The sequence below is a fragment of the Macrosteles quadrilineatus genome, unplaced genomic scaffold (assembly GCF_028750875.1).
Source record: "Macrosteles quadrilineatus isolate MER2022 unplaced genomic scaffold, UCM_ALF_1.0 Scaffold_9__3_contigs__length_116548681, whole genome shotgun sequence".
Taxonomy (NCBI): Eukaryota; Metazoa; Arthropoda; class Insecta; order Hemiptera; family Cicadellidae; genus Macrosteles; species Macrosteles quadrilineatus.
The window spans coordinates 86,302,972-86,329,463 of NW_026542602.1; the positions used below are offsets into that span (position 1 = coordinate 86,302,972).

The 26,492-nt window shown below is 34.6% G+C and overlaps 2 protein-coding genes across 5 annotated transcripts in view; one reads left to right on the top strand and one right to left on the bottom strand.

The window, feature by feature from the left end:
- Positions 1-1,251: 1,251 nt before the first annotated feature.
- LOC129003096 (NEDD4-binding protein 1-like) lies at positions 1,252-12,942 on the bottom strand. 2 transcript variants are annotated; one of them, XM_054431332.1, is made up of 5 exons: positions 12,769-12,942; positions 8,647-9,703; positions 3,210-3,422; positions 2,553-2,660; positions 1,252-1,484 (listed from the first exon to the last, which is right to left on the bottom strand). In XM_054431332.1, exons 2-5 carry the CDS (start codon positions 9,696-9,698, stop codon positions 1,379-1,381), a joined length of 1,479 nt encoding a protein of 492 aa, XP_054287307.1. In that variant the 5' UTR covers positions 9,699-9,703; positions 12,769-12,942; the 3' UTR covers positions 1,252-1,378. The 2 variants fall into 2 exon arrangements, with proteins under 2 accessions (XP_054287307.1, XP_054287306.1); XM_054431331.1 differs by having other exon boundaries at positions 8,647-9,713.
- Positions 12,943-15,085: 2,143 nt separating this feature from the next.
- The window catches only part of LOC129002480 (putative mediator of RNA polymerase II transcription subunit 26), a 39,285-nt gene continuing 27,878 nt past the window's right edge, over positions 15,086-26,492 (top strand). For all 3 annotated transcript variants that reach the window (XM_054430316.1, XM_054430317.1, XM_054430318.1), the window contains exons 1-5: positions 15,086-15,304; positions 18,978-19,080; positions 20,772-20,898; positions 24,347-24,463; positions 25,818-25,930. In XM_054430316.1, coding sequence (XP_054286291.1) covers positions 18,982-19,080; positions 20,772-20,898; positions 24,347-24,463; positions 25,818-25,930 — 456 coding nt within the window. In that variant the 5' untranslated portion in view covers positions 15,086-15,304; positions 18,978-18,981. The remainder of the gene's footprint in view (positions 15,305-18,977; positions 19,081-20,771; positions 20,899-24,346; positions 24,464-25,817; positions 25,931-26,492) is intronic.

A 26,492-nucleotide genomic window follows, 5' to 3' on the forward strand; every position in this document is an offset into this window, starting at 1 on the left:
GATTAAAATATCAATTTAAAAAAAACACACTTGGAACTTTTACACAATTCACAAATAATACAACATTATTTGGTATAGTGATGTGTGGAAACGCAATCACAAATCAATTGGGTCTTAAAATATATTTGAGATTTTAGGACCAGACTTAAATATTTGATACACCCACCATGACCACAGCCTGCGCTCCCACAAACCAGGTGTACGTGAGTTAGTTCAAGGTAGTAACTAACAGAACTTAATAACAAATTTTTTCAAGGTTGTATTTTTCCCGACAGAAATCTAGTTAGCATTGTTATTATTACCAAGGAGGGTAATCATAACAAAGTTTCTGGCATAGTTTAAAAAATCATGTAAGCAATAGATTTGTACAAAAACCTTAAAATATATTAAATAATGGCGATAATCGATTCCGGATTCAGATTCGAGATTCAAAATCTGTAACAATGACTTGACCATCCCTGATTTGTTGCAATATAAACAGGGAATAAAAAGAAACTAGTGCACCTGTTGCTCGAATTCAAGCAATGCAAAGTATTACGGGCGTTATTTCAAAACAAATAACTTTCTGATGACTTAAAAGAGTCAACTCAAATATAATGTAAAAAATCACTCCACTCCAGTTATCAAAACTGAAAACGAATGTTCTTGTGTATTATGTATTACTATGAACAGCACAATATTAATACAATTAATACAAATTATTCGTCCGTTAAAGTAAACAAAATCTTTATTCATAAGAAATACATTGCGATTTTGATGGCCTGTGGGGCAAAGCCCGAGGACTTTTGGTGAAAGGGGGCATCTAATCTACACAAACAATACTTAATTTTGACACATCGTTTGTAAAAATCCGTCTATTATTAACGGAGGAGTAGTGTTTCGTAGAAATCGCCTACATGTATTATATATAAGGGTGCATATTATATTTAATCTAAGTATCAAACATTTAAAAATCTGTTTAATCGTTCATACATTTGGTAACTAACTGTACACTTCAATTAATTAAATAAATAAAAGTACCTCCACAGATAAATGATTTTTCTATATGAATATAGCCTATACATTAAAAAAAAGTGCACACTACTAATTTGAGATCATTTCCTAGTGTTTTCTCGATCAAAAATATTTTGGTCTTCAGTTACAAAAATATTTCAATACATACGAATCTACTATATACAACACATATAGATATTTTCTCAAATAACTTATAAGTAAACAAATAAAAAAAAACCAAGAATTCACACTGCATATAAGTTGAATATCAACTATAATAAACTCATAAACAATTTGAGCGTTACACTATACACAATTGGCACAATTGGTTGTAGGCCTAAACAAAAATGGGATTATCTTCCGAAGACTAACAAATTTGTATATTTTACGAGTCAGGAAATTTGAGGAAGTCATCTAATGAAGGTCCGTTTCGGCCTAATGGATCTTGTGGAAACATTAAGAGATCGTCGACCCACGTAAACATCAGCAAGCTGTGGACAAACAATAATTGGAGAACTTAGAAAAAAGTTGTACACTACCAAACGCTACTTTTCCTACTACCGAATTCAGCAGGGACGGTATCCCACGGCGACCTATGAGACAGGCAAATGCTCCGAGAGCAGGCAGTCCCGCACGCTGCAGCGACAAGACAAGCTCCGTGACAATTTTTGGTAGAACTTATTGTGTAAAAAAGAATTGTCATTACAGTGACTGTGTTAACAAATTTAATTGGTTTGGTGGTTATTTTCTTTTTGATCAAAATTGCTTTAGTTCTAAAGGATTTAATTCAATAAACTAAAATTTGAACTAAAACAATTGTCTCAAATAAGACATTTATTTATCCTTGTCATTAGCAGCTTTGTACCAAATTACATTTTGTTTCTTCTAAGGATAAACAATTAGGACTAAAATGTTAGAACTATTTATGGGGCATGAATTTGTAGAGCGTCACAAATTCTGATATCAAGAACGTTCTAAAAAGAGACAATCTTTGGACTTAGACTACTAAAAACTGACGCATAAACCAACCTTGCAATAGAATATTGTAGCTAATATCCTTGCAGCTAATGTCCTTGCTAATAAGCACAGGTGCTAATGTGCACAACATTAACAATCCCACAAACCGTATTTGGCAGCTATGAAAACCTACCTTAATTAAATCGACTAATATTTACATCCTTTACCATATTCATGCTTTGCAGTGACCAAAAAGTGTCATTTAAATATTTCCAACCCAAACAACATCAATAAATCACACTGGAAAATGTTATACAATGACAATACACTACAAACTGTTTGAACTTAGTGTAACAAAAAAGTACACCTTCAAATTAAAATTACAGAAGTCCTAGGATTTAGCTATGTTATGTAGGACTTAAGTTAATAACTTTTTAGGATGCAACATATAGCACAAGGGCCTAGGTCTTTTTTTGTGAGTGTAGCAGAGAATGGGAAAGAGTCCATATCAATGGAATAATGTTTAGCAATAAGTGTTGTGTTTCTTGTGCCAGTTTCACTGGTTTTTATTTGTTTGAATGAAAACCTTTCCCACCACTTACCGATTCTCAATTGTTTCCCGCCAGCTGGGGTTCTCGTTTAGCAAATCTCTATAATTGTCAGTAGAAACTATAACACCACCAAACTCAGCAGCATACTGGACGATATACCTGAAAATTGGTGGCGTCAAAATTAAATGTTATACTGTTGATATAAAACATATCAAATTGCAATGTGACAGAAAGTACATATTGATCAAATCTAAAACCAGAAAACATTGACAGTACGGAACAAACTTTTACAGTAACTTACCGTTAGTTGAAAACCTTTATGGATATTTTAACGCTGTCTTTAACCAGGTCTTTGACTGCATGTATCAGTATCAGTTGTAAAATATTTTTGGATTAGAAACTTTTATACAGATTGTTTCTAAAACTCCCTGGTACTAGGATTAATTATTACCCCAAAACATAATTACAATAACAATTTTAACCAGATTATAGTCGGAAATCCTTTTCTACATTACTCCAGGCATGACCTAGAGGTCGCGGCATCATCACAGATAAAATCCATCGATGATTGGCGGGATTTTAACCTGGGGCCTCGGGGACCAAAGTCACATGCTTTACCACGTGACCAGCTCACTCCCAATATCACGCTACAATAAATTGAAAATATTTGCTATTTTTACATCCCACATATCAAATCTAAAACATCACCTGTCGTCGTACGAGGCAACCACTTTCCCGTTGACTTTTCTACTCGGAGTTGTGACAACAAGACCTTTGCGTTCCATCTGGTGAATCTCGTCGTGGTTTCCTCTGTGTTTTCGGTACTGAGGGAGAAACACCTTGATTTGCCGATGACCGCGTTTTTCAAAGAAGTTGACACAGATTTTTATTCCTTCCAGTGAGAACGTCCCCTTGCCATGACTGCCAATCATATTGAGGATGGTTCTCCATTTATATTGGTAAACTTGTACAAACACAATCTTAAACTACTGTAAACATGTATTTCTTATTTTAGGAAATCCCCTAGAGAAATTTTAAAGCTAAAAGTAATATGAAATTATCGTAGTAATGTGGGCCAGTAAATACCCAGTGGGTTGGGTATTAATAAACGGGTGTTTATCCCAGGCCTGGAAAACTGTACCCAAAAGTGTGGGTATTTATAAAAAAGTATAAACATTAACAGTGTTTTGCATAGTTAATTGGATTTGTCATGTCAAAATTAGTAAAAAATTATGGTCATTTGTTAGTAAAAGGGCTTAATAGGCGACATGTGGTGAATTAAAAACTCGTAGAAAATATGCAGGCACTGATAAAGTGGGTAATTCTGATTTTTTATACTTAATCGTTGGTTTTATCAATTTTCTGGAAGACCAATACTGTAATATAAAAAAATCATTTGTGGGCCTAAGTACTGAAAAAAACTTTAAAAATTAAACAGCTTAAAAAGTTTTTGATGTTATAAAAACATATAACCTATATACTTTCCTAAAGAAAAAAATACTAAGCTTGGTAACATTTTTTCAATTAACTTATTCACATGTAAAAAATGATTACAGTAGCCTAAGTAAATTTACAAAACTATTAAGATGGATTACCAATAGTAAAATCCATGAATAAAATCTACACAGGTCTAGATATGAACGATATTACCCCTACTGCCAACAATTCTATCAAAATGGTTTTGTAATAAAAATTAAAACTAGAAAATGAAAAAGGTGGTTTTAAATGTGGGATGTTCCAATTAACATGTTTAGTTTAAAATAAGCTTGTTCAATATACCCTTAGCTACACATCAACATTGTTGGATATAGTTCTGTTTACGTCTGCTGTATAATCTTAAGAAATTTGGGCACATACAATTAAAAACATTTAGTAATAGATTTAAACATAAAATATTGAAATTATATGTCATATTTGCCAATAATCTGATCCATTAAAATGAAAAATACAAAATAAACACATTACCAAAAGGGAAAATACCAAATTCAAACTTGTGCGTTTAGCGGAATAATTATCGGGTATTTATAAAAAACTGGTATTTATCCACAGTTGTAAATATCCATATACTTACCCAGAGTTGTAAATATCTGGGTATTTGCCTGTAGTTATTAAAGTCCAGGTATTTTACATCTCCAGATATTGTAATCGTATTCATCTTAGTTTAACCACAGAGAACTATAGGGATGGGAAAAGGGCCTAAGTTTATGGGATTTTTTGGGGATTACCTGAATGGCAAAGAGCCCTAACAGTAAAAAGAAACACAAAACTTAACAGTATACAAAATATATTAGAATATTTCACTGCCACTGACAGCAGTTTCCTGAGGTAAGAGATTTGAAGTTCCTCTTTAGAGAAAACTCTCTCCAACGCCAAACTTCTTTAGTTAAAAATGGTGTCAGTAACAATGAAATTTCCTTTTTTTCTCGTTTCCAGTGCCAGTTTGGACTCCTTCCTAATCTGGCAAGCCTGATATCCTTACAAAAATCATAGTTAAACTGTGTCTTTCGTTCAAGGCAAAAAAAAGAGTTATACACCATGATCGGATTAAAATTTTGAAGTAATTAACAAGCCGTGGAATGAACCAATAACATGACTGCACCGTCCATCGATCTCTATTATTACTACAGCTGGAACGCGTGCTGTGTGCTGGGTTTTCGGTCCGACCGCTCGCCACTCCCCCCACCACGTAAGGTATTTACTGTCTCTCTCTTACGTCTTATGGCGTTTCCGCGTTTGCGCTCACAAAATACGCTATATCTCTGTTCATAGTGGCTCGATTGTCAATTTTTTTACACAGTTGTAATCTGCATGATATTGCGGGGATTATGGTATATGTTTTATATCAAAATAATTATTTTTTAGAAAATATTAATTCTTAAATCTACTAAATACGGTTTGTTATTGCCACTTTTTAAATTAATTATAAAGCTGTTATCATTGCTTATGATTAATTAACTTAATTTAGCATACACACTTATGTTTTTAATGATTAATCTTATGTTTTTTATGCATTTAACATGTAGGAGGGGACCCATGCTGATCTGCAGCATTAAAATAAATATATTATCCAAGAAAATCAAATTTATGATTTTTGATTGAGTAATACAGTATCTTGAGCTTAACTGATTCAAACGATCAATAAATCAAATTAAAGCTTGTACGTTACTGATTATTTTGAGCCCAAAACATATTAAAATCATGAACAATATACTGGTGCTATTGATTTTTAATCATAGAAATGTAGCGTGTCACCGTCCCTAAATCAAGTGTAATATTTAGTTGTTTTTTTGCTTTTGTATTTGGGTAAAGTTTTATTAGTTTCCTTAGTTCTTTTCGGCCTTTTAGGCTTATTTAACCAACTCCTATGTCGACACATTTAACAGCGAATCACATGATTTCAATGCAAGTGTAAGAACAAAGAGACGCACTTCACCCGTTGTACTATTATTAAAACAAGAAATGTGCCTGGCGTAATACATTTTTTTAGTAAATTATTATTATTAAGCCTCTTAAAATACTGAGGTCTGAGGCTATCTTATTTACTAAATGCATACTACTTTGTACTTATAAACAAATCATTTTAAACCCAATTAAAGTTGATTTAATGAATAATGACAAAATCATCAGAGATTAGAGAAGTTGTCATAATTTTTTTATAGTTTTTTAAGTTTTCAAAATTATACAATTGATTGCCACAATTAATTGTGAGTCTAGGAACATATTTAGGAACATTTTAGGAAATAAGGGAATTTGGTCTTCGGCAAAAGTTGCACAAATTAATACTGTTCAAAACACATGGGAAATTGTAAATTGTAAAATTGTAAATTCTTTACAATTGTATTGTATTGAAATATTATTGTTATACACAAATGGTTTGTTTCGTAAACAAGTTTTTTCTCATAACCTATTCTAAACCTTTTGGGGCTCGTTTCATTTGGCACTCCAACTGAACAAATATATGACTTTGGTTAAGTTAGCTGCATGACGCATAATTTATTACTGATATGAAAAATCTTATATATTTAAAAAACTAGGTTTTTTTTTCCGAGTTCATTTGGCTCTTTTACCCGACCGATTTCAATGATTGAGGTCTAAAATTAAAGGTATGCACGTAGAGATTTGCCGTATTCTGTCCTGGTCGTGAGAAAAGTCAAGGGTCTTCAAGAGGTATCGCTGCCATCACTACTCTAATTAATAGAGAGTAGGCCCTAGTAATGTAGTAGACTAGTAATGAGATTGGGAAGATAAAATAATAATATTAATTTTGATGCTGAATACTTAAGGTTTATTTGAACTATTAGATGCGAATGTGTGAGTATATATTCATTATGAGGAAGATCAATGATTCTGTCGACAGTACGATGGGTAAAGTGCTTTTAATACCTTGACAATGCCCGTGTGCCCCCTCCCTATTCCAATACGGGATCATAGTAACTTCAATGCGTCTCTTTGTTCTTACACTTGCATTGAAATCACGCGATTTACCGTTAGATAAGCCTAAAAAGCCTAAAAGAACTAAGGAAACTGTTACAACTTGACCTAAATACAAAAGCAAAAAAACAACTAAATATTACACTTGATTTAGGGACGGGGACAAGCTACATTTCTATGATTAAAAATCAATATAGCTCCAGTATTGTTCATTATTTTTATATGTTTTGGACTCAAAATAATCAGTAACGTATAGGCTTTAATATGATTTATTGATCGTTTGAATCAGTTAAGTTGAATTCATTAATTTGCCGAAGGTAGCTTGAGGAGTTCACGCACTGCATCTTTCACGTTACGCATACCTCATCATAGGAGTACAGCATATGACAGGGCCTTTGTTGTAACTGCCTGCCGTCTTTGGAACAACCTACCTTTATCCATCAAAATGCTTGATAGTCATCCTCGGTTCGTGGCGGCACTGAAAAAAATGTACTTTGAGCGTATGGCCTCTTGGCACTTGCGTAATTGCTGACTGGCTGTGTGAGACTTTTTTTGTTGTTAGACATTTTGTTTTCGTTTTGTCAAAAAAGTATTGTTTTTGTGTAAATAATGAGTTAAATTGTATATTCTATTTTATATTTATAATTATGTATGCAGGTTAAGTGTAAGAAAAGGCCATGTGGCCCTAACTTTGCCTGTTGAAATAAAGGATTTTCATTTCATTTCATTTCATTAAGCTCAAGATACTGTTTTACTCAATCAAAAATCATAAATTAGATTTTCTTGGATAACATATTTATTTTAAAGCTGCGGATCAGCATGGGTCCTCTCCTACACGTTAAATGCTTTTAAAACATAGGATCAAACTTTAAAAACATATTAAGTGTGTATGCTAAATTACGTTAATTAACCATTAGCAATGATAACAGTTTTATAATTAATTTAGTAGATTTAAGAATTAATATAATCTAAAAAAGGATTATTTTAATATAAAGCATATACCATAATCTCCGCAGTTTCATGCAGATTACAACTGTGTAAAAAAATTGACAATCGAGCCACTATGAACAGAGAAATAGCGTGATTTGTGAGCGCAAACGCGGAAACGCCATAAGACATAATGAGTAAGAGAGAGGACAGTAAATACCTTACGTGGTGGGGGAGCGGCGGACCGATATGTGTGTATCTCTGAGCAGTACAGCGCGCAATCCAGTTGTAATAATAGAGATCGATGGCACCGTCTTACCTTTGTCCTTAAAATGAAAAAAAATTTCTAACACGGCTATTGTAAAAATAACATAATGTAAAAGTAACAAAACTAAATTTTTAGCCTAGGCCTACTTTTCTGGTTCATCATTAGCACATTTTTTGCAATGCAATCTGCAGTGTAAAATCCAAGACTAGTAAAATATATCCTCTGTTTAACACTTCGACAGATTTTTAAAACACTGAAAACTTTTTATAAATCATCCTCACAAAGTAAAACTAAGTCTTAGCATATTTTGGTCCAGTCTTAAGAATAATTCTTAGGATATTTCAGACTAAAATTATAATGAAGAAAAAAAATTGTTTAATGTTTACCGTATCATTGAGTAATGTGTATAGGAAAACCTTCCTAGACTCATCTACTTTTCTTATTTTCAATTCAACACTCTAAAGTACTTCAACCATATCAGTTAAAAATTCAAAATAAAACAAAAAACAAAGCATTTACCTAATGGCAATGTTATTGCCATCAATGACGATCGGCCTCAGTCCCGAACGTTTCTCTGCAGATTGTGCGTTAGGGTTGTAGATGTTGGTGACTGTTTCTGTTTTGGCGGAGGGGATGGAAGTCGAAGGTTGAGTTAAAGGAGAGACAAGATGGGCTGGCCGGTGATAAGCCAATTTAAATTTTTTTTTCGGTTGGCTTGCAATTTGGGATTTATCTTCTAGACTTTTTTCGCACTGATTTTCGTTTAAGTTAACCACATTGCAATCTTTTAATTGATTGCCTGTGAGAGGCGCAGACTTTCTTTTTCTCTTTCTTGGTTTTTTTGAAATTCGAGATTTATTGTCTTGACTATTTCTACACAGATTTTTACTTGAAACCACATTATCTTGATCGTTTAGTTGACTCTCTGGAAAAGGCGGAATGGCTGGAGCACTGCTCGATGATGTATTAACACTGGTTGGATTTTCATTAGAATTTGTTAATACTATGCTGTCATCCAGGACAATGACTTCATCGTCAATTATTTCTACAACTTCTACGTCCCTAACATTTTCGTCAGCCAATTTTCTTCTTTTAACTTGTCGATTTGAGTCTTTGAGAACATCCCTAGTGTTTGTGTTGAATAAAAACTGTTTAGTAGGAGAGTTTTTCTTTACTGAATCAATGACAATAATGTCTGAGTCATCTAATATAGGCCTACTCGTTCCCATAACTTGTTCTTCTGACTCCCCTATGTAATCAACAACCAATTCTTCTAAGTCATTAAGTTTTAAAATATTTTTTTCAATACTTTTTGAGGTATCGTTTGAACTAGAGCAAGGAGACGAAGCTTTCGAATTCAATATTTTTTGTTCAACCGGACCAAGGTTAACGTTTGTATCTGATGAATTTCCTGGAGGATTTTCATCCTTTCTTTGTTCTTCAACTACCTCTGATTCATCCAAGTCAACAATTTCTACACTAATGTTTTCTGTTTCTTCATCACTTGATTCGAGGTCAATGAGTTCAGGCGCATCTCTAACAGTACCGGTAAAACCTTTTGGTCTCATCATTGTACCTATAACAACCTACATAACATATACAAGAGATAAGCATCAAACACAACCACACATTTAACGGTACGTCCAGAGTGCACGCAGATTCAGATTCAGATTTTCGGCACGTGGTTAATCTGAGTCAGATATTTTGTTGGTGGCCACAGTGGAAGCAGGAAATACGCCGCCGGTACTGACCCGGTTTGCAAAGAAGCAAGTCATTCCTTGTTATGGAATTGTCGGATGAGGAATTAACGTGTTAAATTATAGCGTCTAAAAATGTTGTGAAGTTACAGCCAGTAAAAAATGGTGTTCATGATATTATATAACTCTTTTCCTATAGCTATAACTGATAGAGCTTCTTTCTATATTGCGATGAATGGAGCCCGAAACCACCGAAACTTATTATTAAAATTTTGGACATTGTATTGTACAAAAGTGGTGTAACCTACATAAACAAAAAATCCTGAAGACCGTTTAGTGATAACCCTAAAAGTAAGAATGAAAAAAAAATGTTAATAACAACGTAATTTATTTAACTATATAGTATGCGTACGAGCAAAATCTGAATCGGAATCTGAAACCAGAATGAAGAATTCATTCCGGTAAGCAGGTGCCTGCGCGCGGACTTGGAAACCGGCAGCCACTGCGGACACCTCCATTAAAATGCAAGTGCCATTCCTGATGCCGAAAATCTGAATCGGGTGCACTCTGGACGTACCGTACGAATCAATATAGTTTTGTCAAGTATTAAATGAGTCAACATTTGTTGTTTGGGAAGGGATATTGAGGTACAGTGAATTAACCCTCAGCAAACAGTTGCCATCTAAGGGTATCACTATTCTGAGATTGGATAGGGTTGCTTAGGTAGCTTCCATAATAATACATGCAGTAACTTAGTCCTTAAAAGGACTGTTTGGCCAGTGGTTAAACAGTGATATTGATTTTTGTAGTAAAAAAATGTCAATCATGTTAGTTTATTGACATGATTGACTGTAATAATAAATCACCTGACTGTATATTTATATTAGGCCCCTATTTCAGGAGCTCCAAACCAAATTTTCTGTTACTGCTCTAACTCATCTGTATTTAAATGATACAAACAAAGAAATAGACATATCAAGACACCAAAATTTGGTATTTAACGTTAACAAATACTAAGTAGTCTTGACTTTAATATTAAACTCTTCGTCCAAACAAAAACATTCTGATAAGATTGTATAAAGATGACCGTGAACTGTCCCCCACTTTGGCACAATGGTGTCTTAAGCCCCGTTCACACGGGGCGAGTTTACAAGCTACACGCCGGCTTTTTTACACGCAGCTAGTAAAATAGCTCAGTGTGAACGACGTACTCGCTCAAAAGCTGCTTGTAAAAAAGCTCTGGAAAAAGTTGACGGTGCCGCTACTTTACACGCCAACTCGCCAGCTTTTGCGCGAGTAGGCGTGTAAAGTAGCCCAGTGTGAACACAGTTGCTTGTGCTTGTGCGCTTGTTACTCAAAGATGTTGGAGAATTTGGTTCAAGCCAGCTACTGAGCGAGTGGAAAAAGCATCGTGTGAACGACTACAAGCGCACTCGCCGACTCGCTGGCGTCTTTCTACACGTCTGCGAGTTGGCGAGTGGACAAGCTCCGTGTGAACGAATACAAGCACACTCGCCAACTCGCCGGCTTCTTACACGCTGGCGTGTAGCTTGTAAACTCGCCCCGTGTGAACGGGCCTTTACAACGGAGTTTTAATGATGTAGACTGGTTATGTTTTTTACGTGTGAATTTCTTGACAACACCGTCGCAAAATGGACTATTTTAAATCCCTGAAGAAGGATACAGTATATGACCTGATAAAAGCAATAAAAGTCTGGGAATGAGTCATACAGCTGTGACAGAAAATTTGATTGTACACTAGCCTACATATATAGGCTATATCAAACAGCTCCCATCACCGATAACGATGAGTACCGGTAGTTTAAGTACTGATAATCAATATGACCGTTTCCTCTGACAAAATCAAGGTAGGATGGATTCAGCTTCATAATCAAATGCAGGGTCAAATAAAGCCAGGCTTCTAATAACACACTGCTCATGATCATGATCATGAAGTGGTTCACATGCTGAATGTTTGTGTTTCCCACCTCAACCTTTTCAACATAACCTCCGAAATGTTAACCATTGTTTTTGCTAATTCATTGATGAGCGAGCTTATCTCCCGAAGACCTAGATTGAATAGCTGGCATTGTCTATGTTAAAATATTAATATGGTAAAGAAATAGGCCTACAAAACACAGAAACGAAACAACCATGTTGAAGCAAAGTAAACTTAACTCATGGATGAACAATCTGGTGTAGATAAGAATTTTGCAATTAATTATTACTTAATTTGTTAAACAATTCTCAATGAGACTGAAAAAAATTTACTTAGTTATTTTTTTATGTTAAATCTACTGTATCCCTCACAAAGAAAAATGATAAATAATTAAATTTAGGACTATCCCATAGCTGGAATGGTCTGGATCGCAAATTAATTTAACTTAACAATCTTATCTAACAACGGCATTACTTAGCCTCTTAGTCCAGATTAACTACCAAGAGTCACTTAACTTAAAACACATTTTCCCACATTTTAGGCTATTAAAAATTTGTAAATGTTCACAAGTTCATGGAGTCACATTAGGCTACCTACATAAGCCTAGTCCAAAATTTGAACGGAATGTTTTAGGCTTCTGAGGATTCTTCAACTAAGTTTGAGTAACCTAGGGCATCAATTATCAATTCAATTATCAATCCTAGATAAGGCAAGGTCTTGTAACATTTAGACTAGGCATAGACCTTTTACCCAACTCGTTCAAAGATTACAGGAAGTCTAATGTTGTAGGCTTAAGTAATGGAGGCCTATCATAAGGCTAGTTGAAATTTACTTAGTATAGGCCTAGTCAAAATTTTGGATTTTGTGACAAAATGAAAAAAAAAAATTAAAATAAGTTACGTATGGCTAGCCTACCTATTAGAAGTAGGCCCTAATCAAATAGTTAAAATAATATTACATGATATTTACTTAACACGTGATAGGAAACACAGTATTTATACAGACCACAAAGTCTTGAGTTCCAATGAAAATTTTTCAGCACGCCTCACATTTAAACAAGCAAACAAGAATACGTCATGGGTTATAATTTTTGCCTTAATTAATTTCAATTTGAGAGCAAAATTTTTGATTTCGAAATCAATAAAACTAGTGTTGTGAATAATGAAATTAAATAATATGACAGCAACACAGCAGCAGACAATTGTCTTCTTCATTTCAACATGTTGTAGAAGGACAAACAAGATGGTGACGGATACAGTACTAAAGAGATAGATTTAATAATAATACCACCGACGATAGAATTAAAATCTAAACAATACTATACGAAAATTCAAGGCCCAACCCAACCATGTATACATAATCACAGAGAAGTAAGGAACAAAATAAACATTCATAAGTCATTGTGTCATAAGTCGTTTATTCAGCAAAATTAACATAAAATGCATAAGCTACGTCAAAAAAATAAAATAGCCTACAATATTTACATAAAAAATATGTTATATAAATTAAAACGGTCAACTATGCTACTGTATTTACACTACCAGTTCTAGGGCAAAAAACTCACAAACGCTGCAGAACGCATTATCCAGCAAAAAATTCTTTAGTTTTTTCTGAAAACTATTTAAATCCTGTTTGGTCTTTAGGGAAGGAGGAAGGTTATTAAAAAGCTTGACTGGGACGGGTGGCGTCGTCCTGTAATCCAGCTACTAGGAGTTCACGAATTGTGCATATTTATAGGCATACACTGTGGATGTGATGCTCCCTGGTGTGGATTAACGTCCACACTAGTGAGTACTCGACGATCCGCAGTACTATCCTGATAATTAGTCCAATTTGTTAAATACCAAGGAAAATGTGGTTCGGATTCCACTCTAAACTGTAGGTCCCTTAGTTGCCATTAGCTGTATGGGCTATTAATTAACAGCTGTGTCTAAGGAACATTGTCGGCCTTAGTTACTAACAAGACCACTTATCCTACACTCATCCTACATTCAAATTTGGGTAAAAATACGCACATAGTGGCGTTCCCATCTTAAATAATTGATAATTGACGGCATTGTATTGAAAATTCTTTTGGAAGAATGACGTTGAGTGATTAGGAATTGCAAGGTCGGAAGAATTGCGAAATGGATATCTGTTGTTGAGATGTGAACGAAAAGAAGATATTCTTTCTGGTGAAGGATAATGTTTCAAAAATGTATATGGATATGGAAAGGTTAGAATTCGGATTTTTTTGAAAATGTCTTTGTAGGACTGACGTTTGGGTAGAAAATATAATGCGGATGCCTTTCAATTGTTGTCGGAAAAGAAACTTAGTCTTTTCACTTTCACTACCCCAGACAGGGACAGCATAGGAAAAATATGGATATACAAGACCATAATAAGCAGACAGGAGGACTTCTGAGTTTACTGTTTGGCTAAGCATACGAAGCATGGAAATACCTACTGATATTTTTGTCGTGACATTTTTGATATGCTTGTGGCAGTTAAGATTTTCATCAAGGACCACACCAAGGAACTTAACCTCTTGACAGGGATGGATCTCATTTTCACCCAACAGTAAGCTAAATGTCCCTTGTTTTTTTTTGGTTTGATGATTTGAACTGCTAAATTGGAAAAGAAGGTTTCTTTGGCATTTAGGACAAGATGATTATCCTCACACCATTGGAGCAGGCTATTAGATTCAAGAAAAATCGATTGTTCAAGTGTTTCTGTCGAATGACTGGATACAGTAGATATATCATCGGCAAACATACAAACGTTTGCCTTGTTTGTGCAAGTGGGTAAGTGTTTACAAATAGAAGGAATAAGGTCGGTCCGAGGACGGAACCCTGGCGCACACCTCTCGTTACTGAGTGGTAAACTTATAAGTGGGGGAGGTGTCATGCGCAAGCAAATTCCAGCTATCCAGCACAACCCCCTTCTTCCCCTTCGCTCTTCGCCTTTGTGTACTACAGTAGACCACGTTAATTAATTAACTAAAACCATTGACTATAGTCAATGATGCAAGGTAAAAAGAGGCCGCCAACCTAAAAAAAAAACAAAAAACTGTTCATTTCAGATGACAATGCCATACTAACCCGAAGCATAGATTAAACATACTCCCTTAGCCCGAAGGAAGCAACCAAAATTAAAAAGTTAAAATATTGAACCACGCGGCTGCATTGTTTTTACCAAGACCTAACAAAGCCGGCCATTTTTTGCAAAAAAAAGTGGAAGAACGAAAGAAACTAGAAACACAAAACACAGAAAGAAAGACGAAAAACCTATTATTGAAATGAAAAGCAAAGCAAAGCACTCAGTTTTTTTTAGCTTGAGCTTGCAGTACAATTAATTTCTAACAATCCATATCAGTAGTAAATTATTTAGTGCCAGTGTTTTACTGTATTAACGGTGAAAAAGTGTCATACATTGTCCTCAATAACATATCTTTTTCTCTAGTTAAACCTAGATTTCTAGGCTGTGGCCCGCAACCAACTGATCTTTCAACACAATCAATATACAACCCTTCATTTAAATATTTTAAACTATGTTTATTTGAGTGAGTAGTCAACAAAATTTAACTTGTAGCCCACTTAACATAGGCTACCTAACTTAACTTAACAGTGCCTATTTTATAGGCTAATTAAGAAAACAAGTTACCATAAGTAAGTTAGGTACGTTACCTAGGCCTAGGCCTAGGTAAAGCCTGTGTTGAGGCTGATGTTAAAACTTCCTTGCTGAGGATGGGATTTGACAAGAGCTAGGCATAGTACCCCATTTTGTATTGGCCATTATTAAATAATTCTTAATTCTAGCTAGGCTAGGCCTATAACTTATCATCTGTAGGCAAGGCCTATATCATCCAAAGGCTAGGCCGGCTAGACTTCCGTAATCTGTTGTCAAAAACAACCGAACTAAAATATCGAGGTAATTATTTGGACGTAGGCTAGTGACTACTCGCAAAAGTGAAATTTTTGTTTTTCATAATGACCTAAATTTCTCGCTGAATCCGAAAATGACGTTTTTATTTTTCGGAAAATACCGGAAATTCCCGAAAAAAGGGAAAAACGGGAAAAAATATTGTTTACTCAAAATACGTCATGTGGGTACTCAAAATAGGCCTACGCGGGATATTGTGTAGATTAAGAATATGCAAGAATTTTTTTGATCCGATGAAAAACACCGGAGATAGGGCGAAAAAACGGTGAATAATCGGTTAGGTTAGGCTTGGTTAGGTTAGGTTAGGTTAGGTTAGGTTCGGTTCGGTTAGATAAGGTTAGGTTCGGTTCGGTAAGATTAGGTTAGGTTTGGTTAGGTCAGGTTAGGTTCGGTTAGGTTAGGTTAGTTTAGGTTAGTTTATCAATAACATGAGTATTGTAAGTAAACTAACCTAACCTAACCTACCCTAACCTTACCTAACCAAACCTAACCTGACCTAACCTGACCTAACCAAACCTAACCTAACCTAACCCGAAAATGTGCGATGTTATTTTAGATTTTTTGTTTAACGTTTGTTTGTGTTAAAATACCAGCTGATCAGCTGGTCTTTATTTTATTATTATTGTTTATGTTAGATTGAGTTAGGTTACGTTAGGTTGAGTTAGATTAGGTTAGGTTAGGTTTGGTTAGGTTAGGTTAGGTTAGGTTAGTTTACTTACAATACTCATGTTATTGATAAACTAACCTAAACTAACCTAACCTAACCGAACCTAACCAAACTTAACCGAACCTAACCAAACCTAACCAAACCTAACCGAACCGAACCGAACCTAACCGAACCGAACCTAACCTAACCGAACCTAACCTAACCTAACCTAACCTAACCTAACCTAACCTAACCAAGCCTAACCTAACCGATTATTCACCGTTTTTTCGCCCTATCTCCGGTGTTTTTCATCGGATCAAAAAAATTCTTGCATATTCTTAATCTACACAATATCCCGCGTATTTTGAGTACCCACATGACGTATTTTGAGTAAAAAATATTTTTTCCCGTTTTTCCCTTTTTTCGGGAATTTCCGGTATTTTCCGAAAAATAAAAACGTCATATTCGGATTCAGCGTGAAATTTAGGTCATTATGAAAAACAAAAATTTCACTTTTGCGAGTAGTCACTACGTCCAAATAATTACCAATATCGAATAGTTATATTGATTATTTCATTTGAAAGCCTACATCGTTTGGTTAGTTAGGTTAACCTTACCTAACTAGGCCTAAACCAAAAATAATAAAGACCTAAGTTAATATCGAAAGAAATAATCGATAAATCAAATAATTTTTCATTTGGTTGTTTTTGACAACAGATACGGAAGTGTACCCAAAATTTTTTCTATTAACCCAATCTTTCATCCTAGGCCTAAAGTAAGAGAGCCTTCGCCAGCAGGGTTAGTTGAGTTTTTGGGGTAGGTAATCTAGCCTACCCAATGTTTCATAATTTAATAACTTCATTTTTTTATTTCATCATGTCATAGAATTTTTATTTTTTATCACAAGTGAGTAAAAAAAATACCATATTGATCCTGATACTGATTAGGTTTAAGTAAGTTTAAAAAAAATACTTTCTGAAATGTTTACACTTTCCCTAGTGTTTGATAACGATTTCTAGTGATTGGTAACCTAAAACCCAGTGTTAGATAACATAGTTGTTTGTACATAACCACCTACAATAGCCTAATACACTTAAATAACTAGGCCTACATTTAAAAAAGTTAGATGGCATTTCTGGAGAAGGTTGTAAGGATGGGCCGGTAGCGCGGTGCACCATTCTGAAAATATCACAAACGGGTAGCCTACACTTCCAAATCTGTTGGCACAAACAACCGAATGGAAATATCGATTGATAAGTAGGCCTATCGATTATTCGATATATCGTTTGGTTAGTTAGGTAAGTTAAGGTTCCTAACTATCCAAACGATATATGGAATTAAACAATCAAATAATCAATATTACTCATTCGGTTTTTAGTGCCAACAGATATGGAAGTGTACCCTAACAAACATACGGCGGTAATTAGCCTACACACACGTTTCATAAGTTACTTAAGGTAACCATGGGAACCTTTAGACTAGCCTATAGTAAGTTTACCCTCTTTTTTTAAAGTCATTTATCAACAAACACTAGGCCTAGACTTTTTCTGAAAACAAAACCTAATGTAAAAATGGTTTGCGGTAAAAATCTAGTTTATGGTGATGTAAAAATCAAGCAGGCCCAAGTTATAGGTTCCCATGGTCACCTTATTATGCAAAGTTAAACATAGGTAGTTTTCCTTATGACTACTAAAGACGCGACTCCGCACCTTACTTACGCGCGTGCAGTGGCAAACTTCTCTATACCTTCTGGACCTTGAGCCACACAGGCCCATATCGATCTTAATTGGCATAAACTAAACTTAGAGCCATTCAGTCTTAAAACAAGCCTTTGGCCAAGCATATTTTTATAATATCCGTAAGCCTTTCTTTAAGCTGGGTATTTTACTTAAGTTGTTTACCCAACTTATGTAACTTACATGTTTAAATTGGTAGTTGGTAGGGTAGGCCTAAGTGAAGTTTAAATTGTTAAGTTATCATGACTCCAAAACTTAATTAAAAGTGTGGCCCTTTCAGAAAAATAAACTTACCCTAGAAGCTATCTATGAGGCTAAGCTTAAGTTAGCCTGGTGGGCTTGGGTTTAATTCACTTAGGCTAGAAAAAATCAGTAGCGGCTGGTGTTCATAGGTGGTAGAAGGGCTCTGCATATTTTTAAACATGTAAACGAAAGGCTAACATCAATCACGTTTGTCAAAGTAGGCTATTGAAAAAATGATAGCTCAAATTTGTAATACAAACAAATGATATTTGTTTGTGCAAACAAACCATTTTGTTTAATTTGATTTCAAAGTAGGCCTAGAGTAACTAAGTTAATAGATTGTATAATTGAAAATATTGATAGTTTTGGTTCGATATGGACATTGATTGCAGTAGCCTATATTGTCTACCCTACTGAAAGAAACCTAAATTACATATTAGAGCTACTACCCAACAACAAGTTTTCTTGTTCCTTGGATATGGTTATCTTAATTATTCAACGTAACTAATATTGGATCCTTAATCTGTCCAACAATTTTTCCTAACACTTTTTGTTTCTGCTGTAGCCTACAATAAAAGACATAGCCTATTACTTTAATCCCCACTTTACTTTTAGAAATATAGCCTAATGCATTTTACAGCTAGAAACATTGTTATGTGATGTTGCAGTGCTATGTACCAACTCAAGAGTAGTCTCGAGGTGGCTGTCGAGGCAGCAGCTCGGGTAGACGCAGTTTTAGCTAAGAAAGGAAAAATCAAACCAAACCCCATTGTAAGTATTGAAAATATAAAACGAACCACAGGCCTAAAACATAGTTCAAACTTTTCCCTTATAAACTTAACTTAAGTTAGGCTAATATTATTCAATATAGGCTACTCCCTAATCCTATTATGAAATTTATACCATAATAATATCTACACAAAGACTATTCGAGAAAACAAAAATGTAGGCCTAAAGCATTGCTTTTAAAAAATGTTACGGTAAGGTAAATTTTCATTATTTACCTACAATTTGCAATTGGAAAATATTATTTCTTAAGCAGGAAACCCACTAGTCCGACGCTCTCCGACACGACACCTTCCGTCAAGTCTCCGACACCTTCCGACGCCTTCCGCAATTTTAAGGCATTAACCCATTGGGCCGACGGTCTCCGACAGTAGGCCTCCGACGAGAAATACACCACCAATCTAACAGTGCCAGTTGCGATGGAACATGTGATCACATACTGTTCACAAGCAAGAAGTTAGTAGTTAGTAGTAAGTAGTTAGGGAGCAAATAATGAAAAAAGTCCATAACATTTATGACGATCTCTGTTAGTATGAGAGATTACAATGGCCAATGACCTTCCTAGACCCACCTTGATAATTCCGGTAACATTTACTGTACTAGGCCTACAGGGAAATTAGCAAAAAGTACAGTACAAAACGTAAACAATAATACCCCCGTCGCAGCAAACCTGCCGACTATGCAAATTTCTATTTAACCAAATTGATTTTCTATTAAGTGTATTTAATTAACATTAGGTTTTATGAGTACCTAGGATTGCTGCTACAGGGAGGGTAAAAAAGTGTGGTTTTTAGTAAAGTATTAATAACTTAGTATAAAATAAAGAAATTTACCAAGTGTGATCAAAATATATCCATCAGAAAGCAAACTTGCAATATTTTATAATATTCTTCATAAGAATAACATGGGAATTTTAAAATAAAAATTCTTTGAATTTTCTCTGTAACCAATAATTGTACAAAAACATCACACTCTTGTGATCACATGTTTCATATCCGTTCCACATATTATTGTGATATATATTGTGATCACACACAAAGCTAGACAGTAAATCTAGGCCTGGTGCACGCAGAGTGGAGAAATGACGGATCCGACATCCGACAAGAATGCCCCAGAGAGCATTGTTGTCGTGACGTGTCGGATCGGAAGGTGTCGTGTCTGACTAGTGGGTTACAGTCCATTTAAAATAATGCAAAGTAATTTTGTCGGAAGGTGTCGGAGCCTTGACGGAAGGTGACGTGTCGGAGAGTGTCGGACCAGTGGGTTTCCTGCTTTACAATGACCTCTATTATTGTGAATGTATAGGCCTATTTAAAAATGGATTAGGCCTATAAAATGCTACATAATGACAAAGATGTGCTAGAGCACTTTTAAGTTTCAAAATTGGGTGGATTCTTTATTATTTTTTAATTTTTAACTGGAGACATGATTTTTTTACTGAGATAATAAGTTGAAGTCATTTTTCTTAGTCCCTATAGGGTGTGCTTAGTAAAATTATACCGTACCAAATTTCATATAGATCTGAGATGGTAAAATTTTGATTTCAATTGTATAGATTTACGTTATTAGTTTACTGTATATACTTAATTAGTCAAACACCTATTACATTCACTGCATTTTTATAGATCTTGTTAATGCAAATTGCGTTCGAGTAATTATAATCTTATCTATTTCAGCTTGTTAATGCCAACAAAGCACCAACTGATCTATTTCAAACTGAGTTTGAGATCAACGATGTCCCAGTGACTGCAAGGAATCTCCTTACCAAGGGTATCACCCAGGAAGAAATCAACCACTTTTCAGGTAACTTAGGCCTAGGTACCATGTCAATGTATTTTAACCTAAAATGTGATCTTATATTATTATTACAAAAACCGATTGATCTTTATGTTTCTTCTTGATTGGCTCTCATACCTACTACTTAAACTCTCCCATCCTCTGTATAACCTATGGCTGGGTAGCTGAGTCGTTTACTGTCCTCGCCTAACAATGGTCGTCGGTTTGATCCTGAGAAAAGTTAGTACCGTAGCTTTTTGATGATTCGAAACCAAACCCAGCTGTCCCTGATCATTGGACTTTAAATCAATTATCCTTACTGATGAAACAGCTGATCTTAGTCAGTACCGGTAACAAAGCTGCACAGATCATCTCACAACATTCTGCACTCATCCTTCACTTATATTTGGATTAAAATACACATCTAGCCTGGCGTTCCCATCTCAATTGCTAATGCTCTCTTGTTTTTATATTTATATTGCTCCAGTACCTTGAAGAGTTGTTTAAGTTATTGGTATACTTGACCCCAGCACGGACACATAGGTTGTCAGATTAAGGCTGGACTTGAGGGAACCCTGGCAATGAGTTCAGTTGATCCCCAAATCGGTGTGGATGCCACCACTGTGATTAGTGGGGTGTACTGCAGCTAGTCTATTTGGCTGTGGAAGTCAAGTTCCAAAAATAAAAGTACAAATCTACTGGTAAAAGGAAAGAATAACTTAGGCTACTTAAACTTTATTACTAGCCTAACCATTTTAAAAATTTCAACAAATAAATCCCTACTACCCTCAGCAAAAATGGGGTATTAACTAATATTGTGTGTTGATATTTTAAATTTTATTGTAATGTTACAAGTTTACATTAAAACAACATTACAACATTAAACATTAACAACATTAAAACAACAAGTTTACATTTTAATGAGTAAAACTTTAAAATTTCACGATAAAACATTTGCTCAAAATTCATCTATCAATGATTGATAATTGATATAAGATATAATAGCAAATTTTTTCTCTTGTCGGGCCTGTGCTTCAGCCCCTACGTTTGTTTGAACACTTTCAAGCCTGGTTATGATTTCAATTTCAAATTTGATTACAATATCATACCTAATCGGATATAAAAATAAATTTTTGGAAACTAAATTAATTTCTAATAGGCTACCGGTATACCTAATCCAAATGGAAATAAAATTTTGAACATTTATTTTTTCACCCAACACTCTTAAGATGAATGTGAATCATGGATTGTTAATTGATATGAAGTTATTCCAACCCAATAATTTATGATAAAACCAACTGTTTTGCCTGCTCTTCACTTGGGTAAACTTTTAAATTGTTAAATAAAGCCATTACCTGTAAAATAGAGATGTAAACTTTAGGAATCATCATTAGTTAAATAGAAATTAACTATCAATTGAATAGATTACTTGTTCAAGTGTTAAATAAATAGACAATATGCCACCTTTGTTTGTCCCAAAGTCATCTGAAAAGAACTTTTGTATTTTCTTGATTTGTATAGACAAAATAAATCAAGATCTATATTTTTTTAAGAAATCAAATTAAAAGCACATAAATTAAGAACAAACCCCATTCTATATGGGCAACCAAAAGATAAAGAATTGTAGCACAAATGGAATTCAAACGTAAGCTGCAGTGAAACCCAAATAAAAGAAAGTCCCGGGGGACCAAGCCTTGCTTGATTGTAGTGAATTGGGTTTAATAGTGTTTAATAGTTAAAATAAAACAATATTGTAAACATACATTTGATTATTTATGAAAAAAACATTTTTATTACAAACCATACACAGATATTTGATCGCTGAAATAATAAAAACTCTGAAATGTAAAAGCATAGAATTAAAAAAGGTACATTTTTATGATCTTGCTTAAGTTTAAGTACTCGCACAGAATTGTTCTCCCCTCTAGTCATTGAAACCCGTTGTTTAACTGTTACTCCCACTACAGACAGCAAATAAAAAATATTATATAAACAAAATCATATTAGTTTCAACATGTCTTGTGGCAATGATTTTTCACTTTTTCGATACTACTTCTAAAAAAATTGAGATATTACTTCTCTGTTTTTTTTTTTCATTGGAATTTAGCATACGGTAATAGTTTTATGCCAATTAATTGGTGGGAGGGCTTAGTAAAATAATCAGTATTTGAACAGAACTATTTTCCCCTATATTGAGTAATCTTCAGTGTAATCTTTGCTCAAGACATGTTTTCCCTTTTTACTGTATTTTGTGATTTGCTAGTATACTGTGGATGGCTTTTTATAAAAACATGTGAGTAGTGGCAATTCTTTTGATTACTTTTTCCTTGTTATTTTGTTCAACCAACATAAGGCCAAGGTTAAATTGTTCAATTTTCAAATGAGTTGTGTAGCGAAATCCGAATTTTCCTGAGGCAGTGGCTGTCACCTATCACGTTATTAGGGCTATGAGTCCCTAATTCCAAAATTTAGTCAAAATCCTTCCGCTGGACTCCAAGATATATATTACAGACAGACAAACAGACATAGCTCGTATTATAGTATAGGACACAGAATATCAATATTGATGAAAAATAAACAAAAACATGTGGTGTAGATAACAAGTTTCAAACAGATAGTACAGTAGACTCCCTCTTATCCGGACTCCTCGGGACCGAGACCAGTCCGGATAACGGTTTTTCCGTTTAAGCCGACGTCCCCAAAAACTCATTAAAATGGACCGTTTACGGTGATATTCGACTTAAATTTAGGAGAGCATCGTATTTAGACATGTGATCACTGGTCTCAAATCTTTCCCACAAGAACAGTCGTTACAGTCCCGCCCACTTCCTGCCAATCTAGTCCGGTTAAACCAATGTGCTGATAATAATTGTCCGGTTAAAGAGATGTCATTTCCGTCGACTGTAGTCCAGTTAAACCGATGTCCGGTTAAAAGGTGTCCGGTTAAAAGGTGTCCGTATGAGAGGGAGTCTACTGTATATGATAAACAAAATGGCAAAAAAACTTTGGATTTTTAAGGGTTTTTAGGGCATAACCCTTTTGTAAATCCGTTATGAAAACTCTTTAACTTTCCTATTTTTCAACTGAAAAATGGGTAAAACTGAAATTTAGCTTCCTTGCTAGTCTGGAAGTTCGAGAATCAGTGATTGAGGGCTTTTCCATTTATATGTTATTTAGTGACCTGTCTTGATTTATTGCCAGTATGCACAGCCCTATTGGCCATAACCAAATCCTTACATATATCATATAAAAATAGACAATAGTCTGACCAATGGGCCTGAAAAACTCTGTTCCTAGGTTGAAATTGCTGTCAGTGACGGTGAATATTTTAAAGGTTTTGCATGTAGGTACTTCTTAGTGTGAATTTTTGTGTTTCTTCGTTTCTTGAGCCAGTTTGTTCTCTTTCCCATCCAGGTAAGCCTGCTATCCTTCTTAAAAATCCTAATAAACTTTTATAATTATGTTTTCACTCCAGGAGCTTCAATTTCAACAAGGGGACGATACGTTAACCCAGAGGACAAGGACAAACTTCCAAAGGGCGAGAGACCATTGTATCTATTCATTCAAGGACCTAACAAACAATCATTGGATTGTAAGTGTTCAAAACCGCTTAGGTTGACCTAGTTGTTTGTCCATAATCAGAAACATATGAACCATTTTATCAAATGCAATTAGGCAGTAGGCAGTTAGCAATTAATTAGGCAGTAGATCATTTCATAAAATATGATACATTCCAAGTTTCCAATGTATGATCCTTCAATGATTAGTTCAGTGAACGATTGAAATTGTTTTGTCACAGATTATTTTAGCTAGAACTTGCGCTGAAATTGATTTTTGTTTCTCGAACATGTGAACTTTTGATTTTTTTCAAGTAGCCTAATTAAAATTCAATTATTTTGTAGTTTTAAGATCTAGGCTATGGCGTTTTATTTAAACTAGTCTATCAGATCTTTAAATCTGTGTGATTGCCAAAAACATAAATAGGATAAATGAATAAGTAAAAGTACAGTAATATATTGTTTAAAGAAAATTGTAGGCTAACTTGGAGTTTTTCCAATGGAGTTGTCTGTAACCTATAGCATTCAAGGGGTGCCCATTGTGATTCTTAATTCTTATTGGTTTTGGGGACCAGCAACCTGTCGAAAATTCATTTAGGCTATCTCTGATATGTGCTGAGATTTGTAAAAAGTGAGGTGTATATTCAGGTCAAACTATCACAAGCATATCCCTATCCAACTCAATAGAATATTTTCAAATCAGTAGCCTGATAAACTTTGAGGGATAAGTTATTAATCCAAGTTATTAATTTGAGGGAGACGCATTCATCCAGTTTGGACGCTTAACTATCCCTTGAATTTTCATTTATGAAGCAGTAGTTTACATAAAACAACAACACCATTCAATCTCACTTCTTAGATCACAAATACAACACCAGAAACAAAGGAATTCATGTTCAACAACACAGACTAAAATTGTTTGAACAAAAACCCCACTATTCTGGATTAAAATTTGTCCAGGCACTGTCAAAACAACTCCAAAATATAAAAAAAAATCTCAAAATTAAAAACAGAAATAAAATCTTTCCTGACAAAAAATGGTTTCTATGATATGGAAGGTTTTCTAAATTCACAAAACGGAGCTATTTGGCCTAGAATGTGATTTTTATATAAGTTATTTTTTATTAATATTGTTTTGTTACCCTATTCACCTGTCCAATTCCTGCCTCTGGACTACGGACAGAAACTACAAGTATGCAAGCAAGTAGGTAAAGAAACATTATCAACAGAATTTTTAGGTCGTCAGGTACAAAACACATAAAATTGGGCATGTGGTACAGAACAGCAATGTATAGCACCTCTAGCTAAAACAACAATACAATTTGTTTCCACATGTCTGTCTTGCTGGTTCTGAATACTGTTGACTAATAGCCAAAATGTTTTCCTCAGTGGCCATTCAGCGAATCGACTCATTGATTAAGGAAGTTATGGAGCAAGAGAAGTTCAAGATGGGTCCCCCTCCAGTCATACCAACTGTTATGCAGACCTCTTTTCCAGGAATGGTGAGTAATATATACCATAATCAATATATTTTATGGTATTTAAAAAAAAGAAATGAGTTCCTTTGGTATTTGACGATTGAGATGTATGATGGTAACAAATTGTACCTATTCAGAGAATAAATTACTCTGACTAGAACCTATAACCATAGACTAAACAACACAAGTAGACTTGTCATCCCATTGTAAATTTTGACGCACGTTTTTCGTGTCCAGTTCATGTACGGTGACACTGGGCGCTAGTGTCAACAAAATTTTGTTTCTATTATTTTAGGGTTAATTTTTTGATTTGTGCTTTACTGTTTGGTTATATAACTAGGAGACAAGTTATTGTTTATGATTAGATCGTATTATTTGGTTAAACGAGGTTTTAAATGACTGTAATAACGGGAAACAAATTGTAAACAAAACACGACCTCTACATAAACCGTACAGAACTAACAGTAAAATTGTCTTCAGCTGTTCCATTAGGATGAGAAATCTATTTGGGGGAGTATGTTTTATCTATGCTATAACTTAACTATGAGACAACTATAAAACGGTGTCCGAATCTAGATGTATTTAT

What these genes read in the sequence shown, in the direction of transcription:
- LOC129003096 (XM_054431332.1), bottom strand. Translation starts at nt 9,698, where the DNA reads ATGATGAGACCAAAAGGTTTTACCGGTACTGTTAGAGATGCGCCTGAA. An exon ending in GGCAATAACATTGCCATTAG is followed by an intron (nt 3,423 to 8,646) that starts GTAAATGCTTTG and finishes TATGATTGGCAG; the next exon opens with TCATGGCAAGGGGACGTTCT. An exon ending in GTTGCCTCGTACGACGACAG is followed by an intron (nt 2,661 to 3,209) that starts GTGATGTTTTAG and finishes ACCAATTTTCAG; the next exon opens with GTATATCGTCCAGTATGCTG.